The sequence below is a fragment of the Salvia splendens genome, chromosome 22 (genome assembly GCF_004379255.2).
Source record: "Salvia splendens isolate huo1 chromosome 22, SspV2, whole genome shotgun sequence".
NCBI classification, from domain to species: Eukaryota; Viridiplantae; Streptophyta; class Magnoliopsida; order Lamiales; family Lamiaceae; genus Salvia; species Salvia splendens.
The window spans coordinates 6833720-6851902 of record NC_056053.1 but is presented as its reverse complement, the minus strand read 5'-3'; the positions used below and the strand labels follow the sequence as shown (position 1 = coordinate 6851902).

Sequence of the window (18183 nt, the reverse complement as noted above, 5' to 3'; positions counted from 1 at the left end):
GTGATTGGAAACGAATTAATACCAAAATGTGGAAATTGGGGATGGGCAAACGTACGATTTTATGTTCACCACTCAATGTGTCTCTTTGTATGGTGAACCTTTTTTATTTGTTTATTACAGTTTTTCTTAATTAATATGGGTTATTATTAACGGACCAAGGTCTAGATTCTATAATATAGTATGAGTCACTCCTTGCCCATGCATATGTTTAACCCAAGATAATGTTCAAAGTGTTTGTGATAGAACAATTGGACCTGTCATATATTCAAACTTATGTTTTATACAAACTAAAAACTCTAACTATAATTTATGAAAACAAAGAAAATATTAACAATATAGCTTTAAAATAGTACTCTCTGTTCTAATAAATATGAAACATTTGAATTTCGGCATGAAATTTTAAGCATGGTTATTTTGTGAATTAAACAGTAAAATAAGAGAATGAACTAATGTCAAAAAAACATTTCACATGTGAGAATTAATTGTGTTTGCTGATGAGAAATGCTCTATTTATTGTGAATAAATAGTCTCAGCAAAATTTCTATTCCCATGAAATAACCACTTACATTCAACTAGAGATAGAGTCTCAATGAATTAAATGTTAAACTAGAAATATACTATGCGATAGCACGGGCAAACATAATAATGGAGTCCATTAAATGTACAGATCACATTAATTTCTAGAACAAAAAAACTATAATTCAATCATCAAATTTTTTACTTCCATTGTCCCAATTATGTAGATTTATTTAATTATTTTCCCCTTTCGGGATATTTCAAATATATAGGCTTATTTCATCCTGATAAATTGTTTGTATAATTCAATCAGTAATTGATCATCAAAATAAATATGGACGTATTAGAAATATAACGTACATTTTTTTCCTTAATGAATTTTTACAATCCTTGTAAAATTCGGATTATCCTATATAATTGGTATATATGGATGTCTTTTATCTATTTGTCACTCGTAAGATCATAACCTATGATATTCAATACAATCAATAAAATATACTTCACCCGTTTCCAGAAAATAAACACTTTTAGAACGACACGAGTTTTAATGCAAAATTAGTAAAATAAAATAGAGAGATAGAAAGTAAATATGTTAGTGATAAATGAGTCTCGCTACATAGAAAGAAAGAACTTTTTTAAAATAGAGTGTTTCTATTTTCAAAAAACAGCTCAAAAAGAAAAGAGTTTTCATTTTTAGGAAACTGAGGGATTAGAAAAGAAAATGCACACGCATTGGTATAGGCACTAAACATATCAATATTACTGACAAGATCAAATTAAATATCAAATTTGTTCTTGTATTCATTACTTTGAGGTTAGAGAGAAAAAGGGTAATGCAAGCTTTGATCTTGATAATTATATACTCCTACTCAAAATTATTTAAATAAAGGATAATATTAATTAAAATGTCGGCGAAGATGAAATTAATGTCTTGTTTCTAATTGTAACTGAAAGGTTTAACATTTTTTCTTACTTCATAAAATAAAAATATGAGATAGAATTTAACAAATTCAAAGTAATTATTAATGACTTTTGTGTACTACTAATAAAAAGGAGAAATCAACCTTGAGGTCATGGATTCAAACCCCACCACCCGCTAGGAGACTTTCGGCCTTAATTCGCAAGCCCGATCGAGCAGGATTAATCCGATTCCGACGAAGACAGTTTCGGAATACCTGTGGTCAAACAAAAAATAAAATAAAATGGAGAAACCAAACATTAGATGTGATTTAAAAGGTTGGGCCCGAATGTAGGAGGTTGCGGGCTTAATTACATTGCAGGCCAACTGTCATGTGCTTAGAATTTTACACTGTCGGGAAATTAATGCGATACGGGCTACGGGTCGGGCTTTCTTTCACAAGGGCCCTACACATTTTAAGTTCTTGCTTTTTAAAAAAAATAGGAAACCCCTAAATCATAATGATAGCATGAGATAACTACTGCTGCATCACTCTGAGATTAGAAATTTCGGTTTATCATTTTTATCCTTTAGTCATTAAAGGCCGTGGTTAATTTATAACCCGTGAGTTCCAACTTAGTCCCTCTTAATTTATTATCCATTTTTTCATCTTTCTCTCATACTTTATCTATATTTTCTCTTTTTTACATCCTAATTTATCATTTTATCTCTTAATCTCATGCTTTAATAATTTTATTTTAAAAATCATGACATCCATTAATGAGATTATATTTTGGACAAAGAAAATATATAAAAATGAAACCCATTCCACAATTTTTTTTACCTTTTATATTTTCTTAAAATTCGAACAGAACTGAAACAACATTTCTAATTGCAGACAGACAGGGAGAGTATTTAAATCTATTTTTTTAACAGATCAGGTCTATTTATTAAAATATTTCAATAATGATCCAATGTTTCAATTTGTAGTAAATTTATCAATTTTAATTGTTCGAAATATTATTGTAACGCCTTAGGACAAATTCAAAATATGAAATTTGATTGTAATGCTAAAATTAAATTCTTATTTTTTGCCAACCGAATGAACATTGTTGATATTAACACTTGAATCAATTTTGTAATTCTTTTATTAATGTATACATTGATGATATTCAAATATCAATGAACCAACTTGGCAGTTCAAAATTTTCATCAATATATTAGCATATCAGCATTTAAAGTGCCCCAATTCATAATTCTCAACAACTTAAAAAGCAATTTGATGAAATAAGTATAATGTTACCTTGGTATAATGATAATTTATCACTACCACTGTCAAAAAACAGTGAAATTTGGGTGGCAAAGAATACAAAGCATGACTCATTCAAAACTAGTTGCAAAATGCATACAACAATCCAATCCAAACTATCATGCCACACTTCCATGATCCGAGCCTTCTTCATAGTAATAAGGCGTCAGCTTCCCTTCTTTGGCGACGTTCTTGTGCAAGCTCCGGCTCCCGATCTCCTGCATCATCTTCACCACGCGCCTCATGGAGGGCCGGCTTATAGGGAGCGAGCTCGTGCAGAGTAGCCCCAAGTTCAAAACTCTGCAGATATCGTCCCTATAACAAGACTCGAGTTTAGGGTCGATCACACCGAGCACGCCCTCCTGATCCAGTTTCCAACACACCCACTTCACAAGATCCTTCTCGCCAAACTCAGGATCAACGGGGAGCCTCCCGGTCACCAGCTCAAGAATCACTACACCGAAGCTGTAGATGTCGCTCTTCTCGTTCACCCGAAGCGTGTAACCGTACTCTGCATCGGAAGAGGATAGTTTAGTTAGAGTTAAGTGACGACGGTCATGATAGATAGCAACTAGTCCTTGCAAAAGGTTGAAACCCCAACCCCAAGGGCCCCCAACAACCTGGCCGACAGTATTATGAGGGGTGTTCAATCAGGGTACACAGTGACTCGCTAAGGAGAGGGCCATAACCACTGTCTTGCCAGAAGCCCACTTCCCAAGGCCTCACATTTGTGACTGAGAGATGTTGCAATTATACGGCAGTAGTGAGAACCAATCATTGGTCATTCTTACAATTTTTCCCTTCCGGAATCAACTGCGCTACCCCTACGGGCACTAGTAGTGGATTGTTGGGAGTGAATCCATTAACGAAACTAGTGTTGCTTGTTTTTGTACAAATATAATGCTATCAATGATAAAAGGGATATTGCTAATGATTTGGCATGATTCATGTGTGACTCCAATGGCACCTAAAACTGCACTGACACACACCAAAAGTGTAACTAATAATTCACCATCCACAATCACTCACATGGTTAGGATGATTTTTGACCTAAACCCACAATTATGCTTCAACTAGTAAGGGTTCAGGACTAACCGGGGGCGATGTAGCCGCACGAGCCAGCGATGACGGACATCAAATTGGCGCCCTTCCCGCTAGCATCATCGTCCACCACCTTGGCGAGCCCGAAATCGGCCACACGAGCCCCGTACTCAGCATCGAGCAGTATGTTGTTCGACTTCACGTCGCGGTGGACGATCGGAGGGACGCAGTCGTGGTGCAAGTACGACAGCCCCTCGGCCGCGTCTAGCGCGATCTTAAACCGAATCGGCCAATCCAACAACCCACTCTTCGTGCTGTGCAACAAATCCCCTAAACTCCCTTTAGGCATATACTCATAAACCAAGAGTTTACTATCTCTTGTGCAGCAACAACACCACAACTTCACTATATTCTTGTGCCTAATCCTCCCCAGAGTCTCAACCTCTGCATCAAAACCATCATCCTGAATGTTCCCTCTCTCGACGTCCGCCCCCGCCTTCGACTGCCCCCACAGGCGCTTCACGGCCACGGCCTCTCCGTGGCTCAGCACCACCTTGTAGACCTTCCCCGACGCCCCTGTCCCGATCACGTTGTCTTCATCCAGAGCTTCCGATATCTCACTCTCGGTGAATCCGAGCTTGTGGAAAGACATCAACGTCCATTTCGAACGGTCGAGATTTCGCTTCACATCGTTGAATTTCTTGTACTTGATGTAGAACCAAACTATGCCACATATGAGTAGAATCCCAGCTAGAACAATTAGTGTTCTGAAAAACCAAATGTAGCCCTTGTTTTTCATTTCTTTGCGGTTGCATAATCCCTCAATTTCTTGACACAACTCTGAATTTCCGAGAAAGCTGTCTCTGTAAATTTCTTCGGCGTAATCCAGGGGAATGTGGCCGCTGAGATGATTATACGAGAAATTGAGACGATTGAGCTTCAGATTCTTCAATGAAATAGGGATTTCTCCGGAAAATCTGTTTCCTGATAAATCCAGATAGTTTAGAACGGATAATTCCCCTATTTTGCCGGGGATTTCACCGGAAAATTCGTTGTCTGCTAAATTCAGCTCGTTTAGCTTCTTCCATGAATCAATGCCCTTCGGAATTCCACCGGAAAATGCGTTGTTGTGAAGATCGAGCTTCACTAATTGCCCGAGATTCACTACGCTAACCGGCAACGGGCCGGAAAACTCGTTGTCATTGCCGGAAATCTCCAACAGATTCTCCAGAAATCCTATCTCCTCCGGCAGATTGCCGGAAAATTTGTTCACCGATAAAATCAACTGAGACAAGTTCGACGCTCCGGCAATTGTTTTCGGAATTCCGCCGGAGAATGAGTTCCCGATCAGCTCAAGTAATGACAAGTGAGGAAGCCCCCAAAATGCCGCCGGTACCTCGCCGGAGAAATTATTGTGACCTAACCTTACCCGCAGCAGGCTCCGACACTCGCCGAGGCTTGCTGGAATTTCGCCGGAAAACGAGTTCTCAATCAGCAGGAGCTCCTCGAGAGCCGCGTTGGAGCATAAACCGTCCGGAATCCGACCGGAAAAATTGTTAGTCGAAACATCGATCCACCACAACGCCGAGTTTCTACCGAGATCGGAAGGCAATTCCCCCGACAACTGGTTGCGGAAAAGCTTCAATTCATACAAATTCGGAGAATCAGCAATCGCACCAGGCAATTCGCCGCTCAAATTGTTCTCATAGAGATTCAACGACTCAAGCGGCAACTCGCACAACTCCACCGGAATTCCACCGCTCAACTCATTCGTCGACGCGTCGAGCCGCCGCAGCGCTGTCATGTTCGACCACCCGCTACTTGGTAACGCACCGCTCAGCGAGTTGTTGTAGAGCTCGAGCTGAACCAGCGCCGTCAACTCGGTGATCGAACTCGGTATCGAGCCGGACAACGCGTTGTAAGCCAGGTCCAAATCAACGAGTCTACTGAGTTGACCCAGCGAGTCAGGAATCTCGCCGATTAGACTCGTCTGAGTCAGCCACATGACCTCTAAATTAGTCAGATTCCCGAGCTCCGGCGGGATCCGACCCGGCGAAAACGGGTTATAAGACAGATTCAACATCTTCAGCGTCGAAATGTTACCTAAAAACGGCGGAATCACGCCTTCCAGGAGATTCTCGACCAATGCCAGCACCTCGAGCTTCTGGAAAGTTCCGTAGTTCGCCGGAATTTTTCCGGAGAAGTTGTTACCTGTCAAATCGAGGTACTTCAAACTCGGTAGCTCCGCGATCCTACGAGGGAGAGCGCCGGTGAGGTAGTTCTGCGCCAGATTGAGGTGCTCGAGCGCGACGCAGGCGGCGAGATCGTCGTCGGGGAGAGTGGAATTGATGAAATTGTCGTAGAAGGAGATGAAGGAGAGGCGATCGAGGCGGCAGAGGACGGAGGGGAAGGGGCCGGAGAGGCTGGAGCTGGAGAGATCGAGCGAGACGACGGAGGAGGAGGAGGAATCGCAAACGACGCCGTTCCATTTGCATGGGGTTTCGTCGTCGGGATTCCAATTGGAGAGGGCGGCATTCGGATCGTCAAAATTGAGCTTCGCCTTTTGGAGGTAGAGGCCTTCTTTGTTTAGGGAGAGGGTGAGGGAGCTGGAGAGAGAGACGAGGAGGAGGAGTTGGTGGAATCGGCGGCAGAAGTGGTGCATTTTTGCGGCGGTGGGTTTGTTTTGAGTGGGAAGTTAGAGAAGTGACATGTTTTTTTTTTTGGAGTGACGGATTTGAAAATTGGTGGTTTGCATTTATAGTTTTATATAGTGGAAAATTTTGAAAAGAAAATGAAAAAGTGAACTTTTAATAAATTATAGAAATGAGGAGTAATAGTGATGGAGGCATATAATTAATTAATTATCTTTCACCATATTAAACAATACGATTATTATTATGTTAGTAATACTCTTAAATTCAACTCTTTTAAGGGACAGTTGTGATAGCCCAACAATAGCCCAGCCATAGTCCAGCCACAAACTCCTCCTGCCACATCAACAATACTAAAAATCCTCCTGCCACATCAGAAATAGCTCAGCCATAGCCTAGCCATATCATAAATAGCCCAGCCACATCAATAGCCACATCACTAATAACACAATATACGGAATTTAATTTACGAGACATATACGGGAAACATTAATAATACTATTTTAATTTTAAAAAAAGTACAATAAATTAAAAAGTACTAAAATTTTTAAAAAGTACATTAATAATAAAAATTACATTAAAAAAAAGTACATTACTTAAAAAAAATCACTCGGTGGCTCCCTCGATCCGTCGTCGCCGTCGCCGTCGCCACCGTCACCGCCGTCGCCGTCGCCACCGTCACCGCCGTCGCCACCGTCACCGCCGTCTCCGTCGCCACCGCCTCCGCCGCCTCCGTAGCCACTGTCACCGCCGCCTCCGCTGCCACCGCCGCTACCGCCTCCACGCAGATCGTCATTCATGCTCTCGAGTAATGTGAAGAGAAATCTCTTCTCCTGGGGGTCTGTCGCCGCTCGCCATTCGGCAACGAAAATTCATCAAAACCGCTCGCCGTGAACTGCGCATCCGTTGGGGTCGATGTGTGCGACGAAGCAGTGCTGAAATCAAAACTGGGGCGATAGACGTTCCCCCGCATCACCTGCGTCGCCGGTACTCCCCCCGGCGTCCCCTGCGTCGCAGGTACTCCCCCCGGTGTCCCCTGCGTCGCCGAACCTCCCCCGGGCATCATCTGCATATTGGGTGCCCACCCCGGCATCATCTGCATATTGGGTCCCCAACCCGGCGGACTACCTCCGGTCGGCATCCCGGGTAGCATCTGCTGCCACGGGTACATGTTGTAGTACCAGGGCATCTGATTCCATCCGCCTCCAACATTAATTGGGGGAGTTTGAGAACCACTCGTCCCTGAACTAGGCTCGTTGTTTAGATCCATTTCTCGGTGTTGATCTTGTATAGAAATTAAGATAGAGAAAGTACTCGTTAATACAAGTGGTGCGAATGAAAATGAAGTGCAAATCGCGTATATATAGTGTCTCGAAAATTTAAAAAAAAAAAAACAAAAAAACTGTTGGGCGATGCGCTGGGCGATCCCGACGCTGCAATGGCGCCGAGCGGATCGCCCAGCGCCCATCGACCGCCTAGCGCTAGGCGATTTTTAATTCCGAAAAACCGCTCGGTGATTTTCGGAAGCTGCAATGGTTCGCCTAGCGACCGCCTAGCGCCGGCGCTCGGCTAGGCGGTGCGCTAGGCACCATTGCAGCTTCCGAAAATCGCCGAGCGGTTTTTCGGAATTAAAAATCGCCTAGCGCTAGGCGGTCGATGGGCGCTGGGCGATGCACTGGGCGATCCGCTCGGCGCCATTGCAGCGTCACACGTAAAGTTTTACTCACTTTTTGTTACTCCCTCTGTCCCATTAAATGTGAAATATTTGGACATTGACACGACATTTTATGTAGCGTTGATGAAGAGAAAGTAAAATAAGATAGATGAAAAAATAGAGATATAATTGTTTTCATTTTAAAAAATATTTCATTTTTAATGAAACAATCTAAAAGATAAACGTTTCACTTTAAATAGGACAGAGAGATGTAGATTGTTTTACTATGTCTAGTCAACTTGTGATACTTAATTGTAGACCGAAGGAATATTTCAGTTTCGGGCCCAAATGTTGAGTTATACTCACACCGTCTCCAAAAATTGGGAAACTTGGGAACAATATAAATTTCAAAGCAATTATAATAAAATATGAGAGGTAAAAATAAAAAATGATTTAAAGACCACCTTATGATAAAAACTTATCAAATATGAAAACAGATTAATTTTATAAGAAAGAGTAAAATCGAAACATGAGATTGTTAGGTAGTAAATTTTTTGGACTATAGTTGAATTCGACAAAATATAAAACTTTTAATTTCTTTTACTTTATTCTTTTATCTACGCTCGCCTATTTTATTTTCTTGTAACTACTTTTTTTCCTCCGACTTTATTTTCCCGCTATTTAGTTCATTAAATATTTACTAAAAATGAAAATATGACATCTTTAATGAGATAAACTAAAAAAAAAGTAAGACATTTTTATGGGACGAGGAGTACTATATAACTTTACGAAAATCTTGATACTATATGTGAGTTTTATGAGAAAGAAATGTCGCTTGTATTATACTTTTAGTTAATTTGCTCTATTATTCTTATTTTTTATTATGGCGAATATATCCAATACAGTCGCATAAGGAAACAATAAAGATTGGCATATTTTATAAAGAATCAATTGAAATTGAATGGAGTTTAAGTTTCAAGTTTCAACTATATACTGCCAAAGACTAGTTCAAGTTTCTCCCAATTGAAGTTCAATATTGAGGATTATGGAACTCAAGAAACCTCTGTGTAGCTCAAATCAATTACATTTTGAGAGTTTCTGATTAAAAATAAATAATTATATTGGTCGGTGGAAAATTAAATTATTAATTCATAATGTAGAAAGTAAAATAAAGAAGATAGCAGTGACAACGGTGAAAGAAATGAAGAGAAAAAGTGTGAAATTCAAGAGCTGCTTGGTATGCAAAAGAGTTGTGTGTGTGAAATGAAAGTTGGGAAAAAATTATACTCCTATAATAGTTATAATTATAATACTACTATGGTGCAATAAATTGAAATGGAGTGGTTTGTCCAAAGTTTCCTTGCCATCAACACAGTTATGGCATGCTGTTTCATTTAAATTGTCGAAACAGTTATAGCATGTTCTTTCATTTAAATTGTCTCAATTTGACCAAATGATAGCTAAATGCCAAACCTTTTGCTTTCCTTTTACATCTTTTTTATTTTTCATTCTAGTTTCTTTAATTAGAAAATGTAATTGCAAAATAAGCTTTATTATTTGAGTTAGTTGGAATAAATTTTAATTGTGATTTTCTTATCTAGTGTAATTTGCAAGCTCTAAAAATGGGGATTACTAGTACTAATTACTTATCTAGTGTAATTTGCAAGCTCTAACTATGAGAAGTAGTAGTAGTTTTTATCTTAATTATTGTTCAAATTTAAACTTCACTTGTATTTACAATTTTATATGGAGTATATCATATTAATAAAAATAGTAAATTAATGTTTATCATATTTATATCCGACAAGCATCGTAATAAAGATATGTCATGTTTGATCTTGCATAGCTTTTTTAATTTTCAACTTACAAGTACCCATAATTCAGTTCTTATGTAGCCTTTTTAAAAATTTTCACGTACTTTCTTCCGTCCGTGAATAAGAATCTCGCCTTTTTATATCGGTCCGTCGAATAAGAGTTTCGTTTCATTTTTACTGTATATAAAGGGTAATAAGTCCTACATTCCAATAACTTATTTCATTCAAATTTCATTTAAAAATAATATCTGTAAATAATATTTATATACTATTAACTTTTTTTCATTTATTTTTTTAATATTTTTTTCTGTACCTATAGGCTAAAATTGCAGCCGACAACTTTGTTGGGATGAGCGGTGGATTAGAGACGTTGCTTTAGGAGTTTGGTTTGAAATCTACAAACATAATTAAGTATATTTCGTGATAATTCAAAGAAATTAACAAAAAAGAATTCATTTAAATCATAATTTTTTATTATCATCTGAATAGAATTATAAACTATTGGCTACACCACGTCCTACCCCAATCTGCATTCTGCATAGTAAAAAATCGAAATTAGTTTTAAATGCATTTGTTCAATTATCAAGTCTACTAAGTTCTCTGTTTTAACATTTATGGGTGTTCAATAATTCAACATGAAGGGTCCTATATATCGTTAGATAAGGGTGCCGTGATGGCATTTTCCCCCCATCCTTTTCAAAGTCTCATGCATCAATTTAGAACAAATATTCAAAGCATATGATATAAAATAGATGATTATATATTTGGAATATTATTCAATAAAATGGATAATCAAAATGAGTAAAGGGGCGGAAAAATTATCAGAAATGTTCAACTTTGTATAAAATGAAAAATGATAAGTAAAAAATGAAAAATGATAAGTAAAATAAATATCAACATTTTTAAAAATCTAGGGATTAAGGGCACCCACAGTGGGGCGGACGATAGGCCGCCCGATGTCTCGGGCGCGCCATCGTCCGCCACTGTGAGTGTGCGGACGATGGACGATGCGTCGTCCTCGCCCGACAGATAGTCCGAGGAGGAAGCACGGACGATATGGCATCGTCCGCGCCATCGTCCGCCCACTGTGGGCGACGCGGACGATTCAATGCGTTATTATTTTTTTTTCCGAATTTTGTCTATTTATTAAACCTCGTTTCTTATTCTATTTTTCATACGAACATTTCTCGCATCTCTCATTTCATATTAAAAGAAAATGCTTAGGGCGCCCCACTGCAGGTGAAAGGGTAGGAGGATAAAATGCTGATGTGGCGGTGCATAGGACGGGCTTTAGGGCGCGCCTTAGGGCGCCCTACTGCTGATGCCCTAAAATCATAATTTAATTGCTGATGCCCTAAAATCGTAATTTAATTGTTAAACTTGCATTGAAGATTTGAATTATATATCATGGTCACGTAGAATCATAGTTTTTTTTCCTTTTGCAGTCCACTATAATCATAATTTAATTGCTGATGCCCTAAAATCATAATTTAATTGTTAAACTTGCATTGAAGATTTGAATTATATATCATGGTCACGTAGAATCATAGTTTTTTTTCCTTTTGCAGTGCACTAAAATCATAATTTAATTGCTGATGCCCTAAAATCATAATTTAATTGTTAAACTTGCATTGAAGATTTGAATTATATATCATGGTCACGTAGAATCATAGTTTTTTTTTTAAAGAATAACCCCTCTCCTTTTGCAGTCCATAGACATTAAAACCATCAACAATATTCTCTGCAAATGAAAACAAAAAATATAAATTTTTGCTATCATAATAATCACATACCATGGAAAGTACAAACACAAAATCTTCTGACAAAATTAACCAGTTTACTTATAATGATAAGGTTAGTTCACTAGTGGTACGTAGAAACATATAAAAGATTTTATAACATTGCTTATATATATATGTATGAGTTGTAGGTCATATAGTATACGCAATAATAGTTTAGTTTATCTGTATTGGAACATTATTGTAGCTTTATGATTAATTGCATCAGCGTGAGCTGCCTCTATAATTGGTTATAATCCAAAAGTGGAGCTATAAAAGAAAATCAACTCCCCTAGACCTAGTAAAACTTGCTTTGTTTTCTTTTTACTCTATCATCATTAACTTCATCTCCTCATCGATCATTTCTTACTGTATCATCCCATTTTGGATTTTATTAAATACTTGTTTAATATGAATTTGATATTGGTAAAGCATTCTTGAGTGAATGGCTAGTACATATATATGTAAATTTTGCTATACTGACTTTGGTATATTAATTAACTTTGAAAAATTTGGCTAAGTCTGCTAGTCATGATTCTACATTCTAAGGTGGTGTTCGATTTCTAGGTAAAATAGTAGTACAAGATATAATCTATGATTGAGTTGTGAGATTATTTTAGTTTGATTGTGTTAGCTATGACTAATTATCTCATGATTATCCATCTAAGATTGAGTTGTAGAATTAAATCTCATGAACCAAACACACTACATATTTAATCACGAGATACAATCTTACAAACCGAACACCCCTAACTGAATTTCGAATCGAGATGGGTAAATTCTTACAAACCGAACACCACTGAAATGTACACATATTTCAAGCCAAGTTTGGGGGATTATTCTATTCCCTTATATTTTTTTCGTTCTTATATTAGGATACTGTCGAATTTAATTTCAGGGAGGGATTTTAATTGGATTTTCATATTATATATTACTGGTTGAAATTTTTGAGACAAAGTGTGAAAACATGAAGGATTTTATGAGCTTTTTAGGAGTTATAATTTTCATAATCGTAATAGGGTGAAGGATACAATGAACCATCTTAAATGGAATTTAGTGATTATTGCCATAGTCCTAAATCCTAATAAAGCTTAAGTCATAATAAAAAAAATTGAATTAATAAACTAAATTATACTCATTTCTCGGGTCCTATTTTTCTTTTACCATTAGTCCCACAATAATATATCTATTTCATTTTTACCATTAGACCCTATATTATATCAATTTATCGTTGATATTTTATTATAAAAGTAATATATATAATTTATACTCATATTTCATTAACGTATTCAATCTACTTTTATTTATATTTTTTAAAATTCGTGTCCAAACCAAATAAGACTCTTATTATGAGACGCCTGAAGTATCAAGCATCATGGGAACCAATTCCAAAGAATACCCTTTCTCACTTGAAAATTTTATTAAATGCTTTCAGTTATAATTAAACCAACTCAACCTTAACGATCTAAATAGTGTTTCAAGTGTTAAGACAGTAGTTAGAGTCTATAGTTTAGTCTCCATAAATAAAATATTTGTATTAATTTTTAATTATATATTTTGTACAATTAGAAGTCAATTATTAATTAGTTATATTTTATTTTCATAATCTAAACATTCTATATTGGAGGCAACTGTAAGTACCCAATAAGATCTTAGTGGGGCCTTAGAGCATCCACTATAATGCCGGCGCTCCTATAGCCCCGGCGGGGGCGACGGCGGGGCTATCTATAGTGGGGAGAACGTCCGGGATGGAATTTCCGGGGCGGACGGGCATCAGGCGATTTTTGTGCCAGGACGCGCCGGTGCCTCTCCCGCGGGGCATAGGCGCGCCGGCCTATAGCGGGGCGGTTCCCGGCGCGCCAGTTCGGGGCTGACGTTTATTTTTTTTAATTCAATTTAATTTACCTATAAATACACCTCATTCCTTTCATTATTTTCAGATGTTGCCTCTGCGCCGATACAGATGGGCGTACCCCGGAGCAATGAATATTTGATCCAACGTTTCAGTGATATGCGCACGACCACAACAGATACCACACTCCAGGCCGATTTGATTGAAGAAGTTTGGGCACGTAGGGGAGGCGGCGCAGTATGAACACCGTTGTGATTTTCAATAGATTAAATTTTCGTTGTATAATTTTTCCAGTACTTTAATACGACGAAAATTTAGTGGTTAATTTTAATTTCTTCACATATAGCCATTTTCTTCTAATTACATATACTCCGATAAATTTAATTATAATTGAATTAACATAAATGAAAAAAATTGGAGCTATTGGAAGTGTCCACTATAGTGGCGGAAACAAATTAAAATTAGACTATGGATAAAAAAGAGGGCGGAGCTATTGGGGACGTCCACCTTATAGTGGATACTCTTATTTAAAAAAAGGCCTGTTGCGAACTTTGAGGCAAAGTGCACACATCATTTTAGAAATAAGTTATCAAACATAACATGGACATATAAATAATTAATGGTTTAACAAAGCCACTTTTCATAATTATGCTCTTATACTTCTGACCCTACATCCTGCCGTTGGCCACCATCTGCAGCCCTTTTTTCATTAGTTACGATAACATTTTGCCAATTAAGTCATAATTGTATGTTTATGTCAACCCCTCCACCAAATCAATTTAGTTTGATGAAGGTTGATTCACCACAAAATCAAATAGTTGATGATGATATTTTTTTTTATTGTTGCTTTCTTTTTATTTTTATTTTTAATAAATAAATGGTTATAAATTTAAAAATTGCATTATCGTGAACTCGAATTTGAGACTTTTAATCTTAAACATTAACCACTTTACTACTAGGTCAATTCACAAACTTATTGCTTTCCTTTTAAAATATTGTGTACTTCGGCATAATTCCTAAAAAATGTCAATGTTATAGTCTATAGAGTAGAAATGGTTGTTATCAATTCACAATATTAATTATTTTTGCAATTATAAGAATGTTATGGTCTTTGAATATCTTGCCTGTCGGGAGGTTATGTGCATAAACGGTTGGATGATGTGAATTAAATTATGGAGAAGTTTTGTTGTGCAATGATTTTGTGCATCTTTTGAGTAAAGATACTTACTCAAATGGTATTTTCATATTCCTCGTCCCATTTTTAAGTGACATATTTTCATATTCGTCGTCCCATTTTTAAGTGACATATTTTCTTTAGGAAACTCCACTCTAAATGAAACAATTCTCAAAATAGAAACACTATTCTCTCTACTTTTGTTCCCTCTCATATTTTATTTTCTTTCTACGTAACTCTCTGAAAACAATTGCATAAAATCTTGTGCCGAATAAGAAATGTCCCACTTAAATTGGGGGACATTGGGTTCGCATCAAGTGATCTCAGCAGAGCACTGGACGGGACGAGAGCGTTTTCCCCAGGGGCATAGCCACCTTATGGGTATAAGGTAGACATCACCAAACCGAACCGGCCCGGCTGAACCGGCCCGGAACCGTCACCGGCGGTTCCGGTCGTCGTCGGCGGTTCGAACCGGCACCGGAACCGCCGGTTCTGACGGGCCGGTTCAGGTTCCAATTTTTGGCGAACCGTAACCAGCGGTTCGGCGGTTTCCGACAGAATTTCAGGCCTACTCCCTAGCCTTTTCAGAAACCACTCCTGCGGCCGCCGGTTTTGACTAAAACCGTGGACGGAAACCGCCGGTTCCACCGATAAAACCGGCGGTTCCACCGAAAACCGGCGGTTCCGGCGACAAAACCGCCGGTTTCCCGCCGCATTTTTAAAAATTTGAAATTTCAAACGGTCCTCAAAATCGCCGGTTCCACCGAAAACCGGCGGTTCCGGCGGTAAACCGGCGGTTTCGCCGTGATTTTTGAAATTTTGATTTTTTTATATTTTTTTAATCACAATTTTCCCCTATAAATACCCCCCTCCTCTTCATTTCTACTTACCCCATTCTTGTGTTAATAAGAATTTCTCTCTCAATCTCAATTTCTCTATTCTCCATCCTCATTCTCTCAAGTTGTTTACGTTATTTGCGCTCATAATTTACTCACGTTGTTCTTGTTCACGTTATCATATTCACATAAACACTACTCTCTATTCTCTACTTCCAATTTCCATAATATCATGTCTTCATCTCGTCGTGGTGGTGATCGGGGCAAGGGAATTGTCCAAGATCAAAGTGACTCTCGTCGTCGTCGTGCCCCTACTAGAGCACAAGTTGCGGAGGAGGTGGGAAGGCGAGCCGCTCTTCGAGTATAAGTAAGTTCTAAACTTCTAAGTTTTAATATGTTTTATGTTATATGTTATAAGTTTTAATATGTTAGTAAGTTTTAAGATGTTAGTAAGTTTTAATATGTTTTAAGTTTTAATATGTTAGTAAGTTTTAATATGTTTTAAGTTTTAATATGTTAGTAAGTTTTAATATGTTATAAGTTTTAATATGTTATATGTTAGTAAGTTTTAATATGTTATATGTTTTAATATGTTATAAGTTTTAATATGTTTTAATATGTTATATGTTAGTAAGTTTTAATATGTTATATGTTATAAGTTTTAATATGTTTTACAATTATGTTAGTATTATATGTTTTAATGTGTTTTATTTATATGTTAGTAATAAATTCGTTTGTATTAAATATGTTTTATATGTTTTATGTTATATGTTAGTAAGTTTTAATACGTTATAAGTTTTAATATGTTATATGTTATAAGTTACTTGATGATTGGTGCTCCGCCGAAATTAGAGACCAAGAACCGGATTGGGACAATCAAGTAGTACAACCCGACCAAGACTACTTCCCCGACGAAGAAGAGTAGGCGCCAATTCCTCCGATCAAGCCAGATAGGTAAGCAAGGTAAGAGAACTACGTGGACTTTGATTCCAAAATGCAATTGAGCATTGAGGATACGTAGGCATCTCAACTTATATTTCAACTTAAATTTTATATTTAAGTTTAAATTTAAGCTGAGCTCAAGTGCTTTTCCTTTATTTCTTTTTTCTCCCCTTTATTTCGAATATGTAATTTTGTAAATTGTAATGAAGACTTTAAGTCTTTTGTAATTTATAATTTTGAAGTTGTAATTTCTAATTTTTATGTTGTAATTTGTAAATTTTAACTTGTAATTTGTAATTTTAAAGTTGTAATTTGTAATTTTGAAGTTGTAATTTGTATCAATAAAATTACATTTGTACATCGCTTCATTCTAATTTTATTTACGCAAGTTTTTTTACATTTTTAACTTGAATTACAATTTACAATGTAAAAAAAAAAAATCGGATGAACCGCCGAACCGCCCGAACCGGCCCGGAACCGGATAACTACCGACGGTTCAGCCGGTTCAAGTGAACCGTCGGTTCACGGTTCATGAACCGGAACCGTGAGGTCTTGGCCGGGCCGGTTCAGGTTCCACCAATTCTTGAACCGGAAGAACCGGCGGTTCACGAACCGTGGTGACGTCTAGTATAAGGGGGCATTTGCCCCTCCTCATCCACTCATTTCTTTATATATTTATACATAAATTTTTGATTATATACTTCAACCACACTAAATGCTCTTTCTCAAATACATAAAATTTTCTTATCTAATACTCCCTCTGTCCCATGCTACTCGCACTTTTCATTTTAGGCCGTAAATTTGAGATTGATTTTTTTGTGTAATTAAAAAAGAATTTTAGGTGTAATGAGACATCACTTAATAAAAGAGCTCTTAACTTAAACTAACATATTAATTAAATGCATTAATTCTAACTTAAATTATAAATAGTGTAAGGACTTTGTGACGAGCCGAAAAGCAAACGTGCGAGTAGCACGGGACGGAGGGAGTATATTTTTGCCCCTTCTCCAATAATATCCTAGCTCCGCCCCTGATATTCCCAAAATCTTCTATGAATCAACTTAAAACTCAAGCCTCATCCCCCAAAGTATAAATACAATCTAAAACAAATTTAAATGACCTTTCCTCGAACAAGACTACATTGAAGGGCTGAAAAAGGATTGAAAGTTCCATCTACCGAAGAATTTGTCATTCATGGTATTTCGCATTTATTGATTACATCTTGATAACCACCATAAGGGCTAGTTTTTCATATTACTCCTAGTTTGTACTAGAATTTTGTTAAAGTATACTTCCTCTTTCCTATATTACTCGAGTCATTTCTTTTGCACTCATTTTAAAAATATTATACTACCTTCGTTCCTTGTTAATAGAGACACTTCTTTTTAGCACGAAGATTAAAAATAGTGTGTTAAGTGGACAGTGAGTAAAGTAGGAGAGAATAAAGTAAGAGAGATGAATAGATAACAAAGTAAGAGATAATTACTTTTTGCAAAAAATAAAAACGACTCAGTTATCTTGAAACTTCCCAAAATAGAAAATTGACTGAATTAACATATAACGGATAAATAGTTAAAGTAATAGATTAGTGAATGGAGTCTAGGAGACGTGATACATTTTTCCGTTTGGGTTTTCTCAATAAAAAAGTGATACATTTTCAAAAGTAGAAACAACACCATCTGTCTCCGTTTAATTCACAACGCAATACTACATAAAAT

General features: G+C 37.1%; 1 protein-coding gene across 1 annotated transcript; it reads right to left on the bottom strand.

Annotated features, from left to right (window-relative positions):
- Positions 1 to 2697: 2697 nt before the first annotated feature.
- On the bottom strand, positions 2698 to 6485 carry LOC121785752 (receptor-like protein kinase HSL1). Its single transcript, XM_042184173.1, has 2 exons — positions 3819 to 6485; positions 2698 to 3234 (listed from the first exon to the last, which is right to left on the bottom strand). Exons 1-2 carry the CDS (start codon positions 6424 to 6426, stop codon positions 2843 to 2845), a joined length of 3000 nt encoding a protein of 999 aa, XP_042040107.1. The 5' UTR covers positions 6427 to 6485; the 3' UTR covers positions 2698 to 2842.
- Between the last annotated feature and the right edge of the window lie 11698 nt (positions 6486 to 18183).